Below are 8,972 nucleotides of genomic sequence, written 5' to 3'. Positions count from 1 at the left end.
TTTTTTTTTTTTTTTTTTCTTTTTCAAATAGAAGAATCTTCCCACCTAATAACTGGCCTATATTCAAAAACATTAAAAACAAGAAATACAGAAAGGGGTTTCTCTGCACTAAAGGAGATGAAAAAAGTGTAGCATTCAAGTGCAATACACTATCCTGAATCAGTTCTAACATGGCAAACATACAAACAAAATAAAGAGCCTATTTGTGACAATTAATTGGGATTGTATTTCATTAATGTGAAATTTCCATGATTTGCTGTGATTCTGTAGGAAGTATCCTGTTTTTAGTAAAAATACACTGAGTACTTAAGAGTACAAAATACATCTAACCTACTACGAAATTGTTCGGAAAAAAAAGTCTCCTGACTTAGAAAGAGATGATGATAAAATATATAGAGGAAAATGTGAGCAATTGGTGAGTCTGAGTAAAGGTATAAAGAGCTCTCTGTACTATTTTTGCAATTTTTATGCATGTTTGAAATTATATCAATATAAAAATTTCAGAAAATAAATATGCTGAATATCTGTTGTGCAAGACTTGGCCTCTCCTTTCACAGAGGCTTCCTATGCAGGAACTGCAACATAATCAACATTTTATTGCACATTCCTGCATGAATCGTGGTAGGCAAAAGCATTGCAGCATCTTATTGTTGTCCTGACAAGCAAGATAGATATCCTTATGAATTTCCTACAGATGAGGAAACTGACTTAGAGATACTAAGTTGCTTGTCCATAATCACATATGTGATTTTTTGGATATAAAGGATTAAAATCCTTTCCTTTAGTTCAAAGTCAAACTTGCCCTTTAAACCACAGCAAGGTTGGCCGACACTTTTCCAAATCCTTCTTTTAAGGTTGTAAAAGGACAACACCATGGCAGAGAAACCGAACAGGCACAGGGTTATTTAGAATCACTCAAGTGAACTTAGCCTGAGGAATGCAAATGAAATGTTGAGAAGATTAAACAGAAGAGCTGTTCAATTAAACCATTTAACCACCTGCGGATTAAAACACCTGGAACACGTTTACACTGAGGGCAAAGCCACTTGCATAGCATGAATTTAATAACTTGCTTGATCTGGGTTATTCTTTTTATTAGGAAATTAAGCTTTCCATAGCACAATTAGGGTTTTAAAGAGACAGATAAGAGCCAGTATTAACATACAGATTAAACAGTTTTTGATTAAACTATCTAAAACAGTATCAGAAACTTTCTTTGTTAGAGACATGAAGTAGAAAGCAAGAAAGCTGTTAGGCACTAGAGAAAAAAAATAATTCCACTGAATGCTGAAGGAGAGTAAAATGCATGGTTGGTAAGGATAATTTTGAATTCATTACAATTCTAGTACAACCTACCTTTGCTTGTGCTTAAGCTGAAACTGAAAAGACATTTTATTGTTATATGTGTTTGTGTGGGAGAAGCAGGAGCCTAGGAGAGCCAAAGTAACGCCATTTTAAGTTCAGCCTCATCTTGGTAACAAGACACATTCCTTGCTGGTTATGACTCATAAAATGTTTATTGTTGAGGAAGCAGCCTAAAGATAATCCTACAACAATGGAAAGTCCAAATGTCTCAACACCCATAACAATATATGCTTTCAAGATAATTATGCTTTGATGTACTTACACACTGCAGTGTCAAGGATTGTTTTCTCTAAATCAATAGAATAATAAATTTCGTCGAAGTTACTGTCATGTAGGCACAGCTTAGTTTAGTCTTTACATCAACAAGACCCCCATATAAGAAGAACTTAAAACAAAGACAGGGCATTCCTTCTCTTGCTTTCTAAGGATGCCCAACTCTGTGACTCATGAGCTTTCAATAAATGATCTTTTTGCACTGCACTCTATGACTGGCCTTGAATTCCTTCCTGTGTGAGATCCAGGAATCCTCTCTTGGCACCTGGATCTGTACTCCTTTTCTCTGGTAACAACTGGACATGTGTTTATACTAGGTAAAACTGCCTTTCTATTTTCTTCACATATTTGTTGTTTGGAAAGTTATGATATTGGTATCATTGAACTGTTAGAAGCACATCTGTAAAACCGATCATTGAAAGACATCGCTAATATTACTGCGAGCATAATTGACATTTAGAAAGCATATGTTTGACAAGAACATTAAATAGGAATTTGCCAGATTCAAGGTTGATATAGCAAAGTTGCTAACTTATTAAGATCTACCTATGTGCAACAGAAAACACTGGCTCTTTAGCTAAAAGTAGCTTTAATTTGCATCACAGTTAGGATACAGATGCTACCTATCTGTGACATGTCCAACACAAACAATATATGTTGATGAAGGTTAAAGCCATGTTTAGAAGGGGATGGAAAGATTGCCTCTACAGACGCTTGCCATAGTATGAAAATAAATTACAATTACAGCAAAGTCAAGAGGGTGCACTTTAGTTATGAGAGAGTCTGTAATTTAGTCTCCAGGATGTAACACTCAATGGATAGAATCAGGGAGAGCTTTAGATGTAGATGGGATGGTGCTGTAGGTAGCTCCTTTGGAGAGCAGCTATTTGGCAAACCTGAGATCTAGTCGAGGGTCCTTTTTCTCCAAAGTCCTGGGATTATGCATTTGAGTCTACTTTCACTCTGATATAATGGGTATTTAGGCATAAGTGCAATCTTTTAATGTTCATTCTACCTGGCTTTCCCTATCTCCTTTAAAATTTTCACAATCTCTGTGTCTGACAGTTTGTATTTATTTACCCAAGGACCTTAAATATCTGCATGGGTAAGCAAAGGTAAGTCTTGTAACCTGATTAACTATGACTGCCTCTTCCATGCCTGGTTCTTTCCTCTTCCATGCCTGGTTCTTTCCTCATCCACGCCTGGTTCTTTCTAACATGGTCCTTTCCTCAGGGGTTCTGGATGCTGGCTACAGAGAGGTTTACTCTAATCCTTATGAGTAAGGTCATTCACTGGACATCTCACTGACATAGGGGCAGGAGATGAGTCCTAGATCAAGCTCATGCGTCTTCTGTGAGGAAGCTCCCTTTTCCCTGACCGAATTCAGAACCACGTGACTACCTAGAGAAGTGGCATCTTTCACGTGGAAGAGGAGAATGAACATGTTCTTGGGCCCAGGATCATTTAGTTTTTCCTTCTTTACTCTCACCCCCTTCCATTTCCCCTTTACTCTCACCCCCTTCCATCCACTCTGTTCTCTCCTCTAGGACTGTAAAATAAATGCCAGAATTCAACATGTATCTTGTCCTATTATAGTACAAAACAGAGTCAGATACGGTTGATATTAGTTCTCAATTTCAGTTAATAGGTAGCAATCAGAATAGATCTGTCTTAAGAACTAAGTACTTTTATCCTAATTCACAACAAAGTGCTTATCCATGAACTTCCAGAGCACGGTATAATTGTAATTTGAGTGCACCCTAAGCATACTTTCTGATACTGACAATTTACTAGCAATAAATATTGGACAAATTGAATGGTAACCAGTATGATTTTTACAATAAATACTAATTTTACACTCTTTAAAAGGCTTACCGTGTGAATTGGCAAAAGTTTCCATTTTTATGTATGTAAAAGGGTCTAATGATGTAATATCTAATGTAGAATAATTAATATTCGTATCTAATGCAGAATAATTTTTTAAAATTTCTCTCTATTTTCAGACATAACATTAATGGGAAAATAATTGGAATGTTTATAATGTCATAAACAGCAGGATTTTCCTGCTGGGGTGGTTTTGTGAGGCTACATGAAATGGGACGCTCGGCAGAGTCTGCTATGGTGACCTATTTTGGGAAGGGACACTTGGCATCACACTCACCCATACATGCAGTGTGCAGCGGACACCAGCCAGTCACTGCTGACGAGAGATGCGCCACAGAGCAGTTGCCCGTCATAATACAGACCCACAACCCAGGGCCAGGCCCCCTCTTCGGCATTACTTCCTCCAACAATCTTTGGGGTGATGTCTTGAGCCACCAGTTTTTTTCCACAAGCTATTAAAACAATTGGAGAAAGAGCATCTATTTCATTTTTGTCATTTCTTCTGATGGTGAAAATTGAGTGATAACAAAATAACTTCAGGTGACATACAAACTCTATTCAGAATTTTAAACAGAATGCTGGAAGGGGGATATGACAACATATTTACTTACATTTATGGTTACACCGTAACCGAATCAAGGAATCCTGTAAACACTGTTGACTGTAATAGAAGAACAATCATATTTTTACAATTATGCATTTAGTATTTTAAAGTCAAACATCGTGTAGGTTATCCTAATTTTGCTTTAGTAAAATGGACATCTTAATGTCTCATATATGAAATGTAGGGAGACTGAATTGTAAGCCAAAGAAGCCCTCATTTAATGTCAAATAGAGGTGAGTTTACATCCTTATTCTACCATTTCTATGTGACTTCAGGGAAGTTGCTTAATATCTCTGAGACCCAGTTTCTTCTTCCATAAAATGGGGGTGATAGTACTTTATTGGAGTGTTGTGGGAAGAAAAAGCAGTATTTGCAATAGAACTATTAGAGGGCCTTATACACAATGAAATTCTATAAATGATAGATACTGTTATTTTACTTGCACCAATATTGGTTTTCATGATTCTATAACCCAGAGTATGCCTCAGTATTGCCAATCCGGCAACTATTCCGTGCCCAACACTGTATATGAGGCTGTGTGCTTCATTCAGGGAACTGAACGATGAATGTGTCACAGGGGCTGCTTTCAAGGAAGGCAGACATGTAACAAGCACATATAAAAGAAAGCATAAAAAAAAAGCATAGGCCAGGCGCGGTGGCTCACGCCTGTCATCCCAGCACTTTGGGAGGCCAAGGCGGCGGATCACGAGGTCAGGAGATCGAGACCATCCTGGCTAACTCGATGAAACCCCGTCTCTACTAAAAATACAAAAAATTAGCCGGGCGCGGTGGCGGCGCCTGTAGTCCCAGCTACTCGGGAGGCTGAGGCAGAAGAATGGCGGAAACCCGGGAGGCGGAGCTTTCAGGGAGCCGAGATCGCGCCACTGCACTCCAGCCTGGGCGGCAGCACGAGACTCCATCTCAAAAAAAAAAAAAAAAAAAGCATAAGCATAAATTACTGAAAACGCATCACCTGCTTAGAAATTTAAATACCAACTCTTTTTTCAGTGTCAAGAATTCCATTTTAAACAAAAACTAAGCAAATTTGTTTTACAATGCATTCTACTAAAAAGCCACTAGAGATCAGTATAACACAAGAAATTAAAGTACTTGCTCCCACTCTTTCCAAACGTAACCACTGCAGATATCGCTACATTAAAACACACACATTATACGTGCAGATACACATATAATCGTAATGACTTACATTTATATACTTAGCTACAGCTAATGGTGCATGCTGTTTAGGTCTTTAAAAATGCAACGTAAATAAGACCTAAGATCCATATGTCCAAACAAAGCAATACAGTGTTTCAGAAAAATATATGATAAAGTTTATTTGAAATCATATGTATCCATATTGAATGACTGTCATATTCTTTATAATATAGAATGATTTTAGTTGAAATATAAGGAAGTCTATCTTTTTAGTAAGTAGTGTGCATGTATGTATATCAATCTAGATATATTGACATGTATTTATAACACCCCAAGGAAGTCTCAGTTAACTCCCCTTTTGTTAACCCTGTGGTGGGAGATGGTGGTCTGAGTCTTGTATATATCTCACAACATGTTAAACAATCAGAACAGCCCGGGCGCGGTGGTTCACGCCTGTAATTCCAGCACTTTGGGAGGCCGAGGGGAATGGATCACGAGGTCAGGAGATCGAGACCATCCTGGCTAACATGGTGAAACCCAGTCTCTACTAAAAATATACAAACGTTAGCCAGGCGTGGTGGCGGCGCCCGTAATCCCAGCTATTCGGGAGGCTGAGGCAGGAGAATGGCGGGAACCCGGGAGGCGGAGCTTGCAGTGAGCCCAGATCGCGCCACTGCACTCCAGCCTGAGCGACAGAGTGAGACTCCGTCTCAAAAAAAAAAAAGAATCAGAATATAGGTCAGTAGATTTTTATAGTTGGCTGAATCATTTTCCCGGACATCCTCTTCTTTTTACTTATTTTTTATTACAACCACTAGTGCAAGGGCATTTTCAAAAGTACCAGTTTTCATAGGGATACAAGCATAATCATCTATGCAATAAATAATAAATGCATAAGTTAACCAAATTAATAAATAAATGAACATATGTCTGATTTTCTGCCAACTCAATATAATGTGGCTAATGAAGAAAGGGATTAAGGACATTTAATTTAACTGGCTTGTTGATGTCATGAAAGGTTAAAATATGTCTATAAATGATGTCTCTTTCAAATAGCACAAACATACATTATAATAGTGACACCAATGGAAAATGATACTGGCATTTCATTGATAAGCATAGAATAAGCTAGTTCTGATCTGAAACATGCATATAATTAACATAAATGATTGTAAATAGTTTTTTTCTTACAAATTGTTAAATGCCTCTAAGACATGAATAGAAGAAATTCTTAATGTACAAACTGCTTCAGGATCTACATGGTAATATAAATTTAGACATGCCTTATAGGAAAGGAAATCTAGAAGCCTGCTTTCTCACTTGCAGATGCTTTGCTTCATATCCGATGAGACTCATAGTATCAGTCAAGGTCCAGCAAACATAGATATAAAACATTCAATTGCAAAGTTCTTTTTTTGGTACTCAAAATACTCCTTTACCATTTTTACTTTTTTACTGGTTAAGCTCACAGAAATGGTAACTTTTCATGAAAAACTGAATAATCATCTAATTTCATTTTTTACCATTAAAAAAATATACCAGCAAAGCATCTTAAATCCTCATTTGCAGTTATGGCTTCTTGCAGTACGTTCTTCCCACCCACAGCTGTTCTTTAACGGAACTGTAAAATTCAGAAGCCAATTTCAACAAAAATTACTATTAACACCTAAATAGGAGAAATGACTTAATCTAAGCTAAAACAGATCTTTGAATACAGGAAAGATGCTGCTTTTTAATACCTTAGTAAAGGCTATAAAAGTAAACCTAATATTGAAAAGTAAAAGAGAATATGTAGACACCACGAAAAGTCTAGACTTCTTCATTTAATATTCGTGATCTATTTACCAACGAAAGGAAAGAATATCATGATTTTCCCCTCTTTCTTCTCTTTTAGTGGTAACTAATTTGTGCTGCCTTGTTTAGTCTGATAAACATTGGACCTGTTTTATCCCAGTTCTCACAATTTCTTTCCATGTGATTTAATTGTGTATTAATCCAAGGCTAAGGACAAAAAGGGTATAAAATTAAAACATGTCAAATCCCTACAAGTGTGCCAGAAATTTACATATAGAATATTTCTTTTGACCATCTCATATATATTAGGGTTAGAAAATGTTATCAGATGTTAAATACTATTTGAGATTACTTAAATAATAAGTCAAATAACTTTCAAGATTATATGGCCAGTATGTAATAGCATTCAAATCTGACTGGCTTCAACAATCTATCTTCTCCCATGTCTATGTACAACTAGTCTAAGAACAGATTTAGGGACCCACCTGGGTGTTAGTATTAAGCTGCCATCAGGTGCTGTGTTTAATTTGACAAATGGTCCACCATTGGTAGAGAAGATTGTCATTGATGAGTTCCCACTCCTAGAGAAAAAAGAAAAAAGCACACAGACAAAACAAAAGCATAAAGAAAAGACCATAAACTAGACTTGCAATTCCTTAATGCTGTGGACATTAAAACAAATTATGGGATTCCAGCCAAAAAAATTAACGTTTTAATATAAAATTTCAAGTGTTTTCCTATCTAAAGGATAAAGCAAATCAGTAGAATTACCCATAATCATGTGAAATGTAATTTTAACTTTAACGTAATATCTTTAGTCTTTGCTTGCATTCTTAGATATTTTCTTACAAAATTAAAATCATTACATATATCACTTAGTTATCTGGTGTAAGAAATTTGATTTTCCTATGTTGTCAAATAGTTTCCATAAAAAACCGCTTTGAATGACAACTTCACAGCATTGCTGCACTGTAATTTATTAAGCTTTTCTCCTGTATAGCTCATCTTTTTTTTTCAGCTCATGTTTTTAAAAGTGCATGTAGAGAACAACATAGACATAAAGACTGTCTTCAGTGTTTACCTCTCTAAATGTTGCTTTGTTCTTCATATTTCATTCAATTCAAAGGCTAACAAGCCCTAATTTAAAGGAAGTCATGTGATTGCGCCAGAGAGACTATGTAGCCTTGGCCTGCAAGTGTCAATTGGTGAGGCACCACAGGGTGGAGAAAGAGACACCTCCCTGTGACCAAAGACATGTAGCCCTAGGCTTTCTTTTCCCTGAAAACCTGTCATTCCCATGCTCTCAACTGTCAGCTCTAATTGAAGATTTCTCTTAATTATCCTGACGCTCTGTTTTAGACTTAGCCAGAGACTTTTAGCTTTTAATTCTTAATCTTGTTTCTTGCCTTTTATTTATTTCAGATTTTAATTGCCATATGAAAATATCCCTTTAGGCTAGAAACATCCTGATTTCTGCTGTCTTCTGCTGGTGAGCAGGGAGTTGGTGTGGTTCTTCCTTTTGGAGTACTGTGATGGACCTATCCATTGTCTCTTTAAAAGATGCCCCAATGTCTTCCCCAAGCTATTGCCAACACTAACCCTTTTCTGTCTGTGGTTTCCAGGGAACTTCCAAGTAACATTCAAAGCTTTTCTGATCAATTAGAAGATAAGAGCTATTTAGAAGGTGGTTCTTCTCTCTTTTAATGCTTTTATCAAGCTGAAAGAGTGTTTGTTTAGTAACTTTCATCTATGAAACATAGAGCTGGGACAATAGATGTCTATTCAACGTTCCAGAATTTAAACCTTGCACTTTTATTTTATTTTTTATTTATTTTAATTATTATTATTATTATTATTATTATTTTTGAGGCGGAGTCTCACTCTGTCGCCCAGG

The 8,972-nt window shown here is 36.6% G+C and overlaps 1 protein-coding gene across 1 annotated transcript in view; it reads right to left on the bottom strand.

The window, feature by feature from the left end:
• Positions 1-8,972, bottom strand: part of TMPRSS15 (transmembrane protease, serine 15) — a 135,809-nt gene that overhangs the window by 22,237 nt on the left and 104,600 nt on the right. Inside the window, exons 19-21 of the mRNA XM_011926526.1 lie at positions 7,564-7,659; positions 4,134-4,183; positions 3,800-3,974 (exon numbers count right to left, since the gene is read on the bottom strand). Of these exons, the coding sequence (XP_011781916.1) occupies positions 3,800-3,974; positions 4,134-4,183; positions 7,564-7,659 (321 nt within the window). The remainder of the gene's footprint in view (positions 1-3,799; positions 3,975-4,133; positions 4,184-7,563; positions 7,660-8,972) is intronic.

This window comes from Colobus angolensis, unplaced genomic scaffold, assembly GCF_000951035.1.
Source record: "Colobus angolensis palliatus isolate OR3802 unplaced genomic scaffold, Cang.pa_1.0 Scaffold69, whole genome shotgun sequence".
In the NCBI taxonomy this organism is placed as follows: domain Eukaryota; kingdom Metazoa; phylum Chordata; class Mammalia; order Primates; family Cercopithecidae; genus Colobus; species Colobus angolensis.
This window is presented reverse-complemented; position numbering and strand designations above follow the sequence as displayed.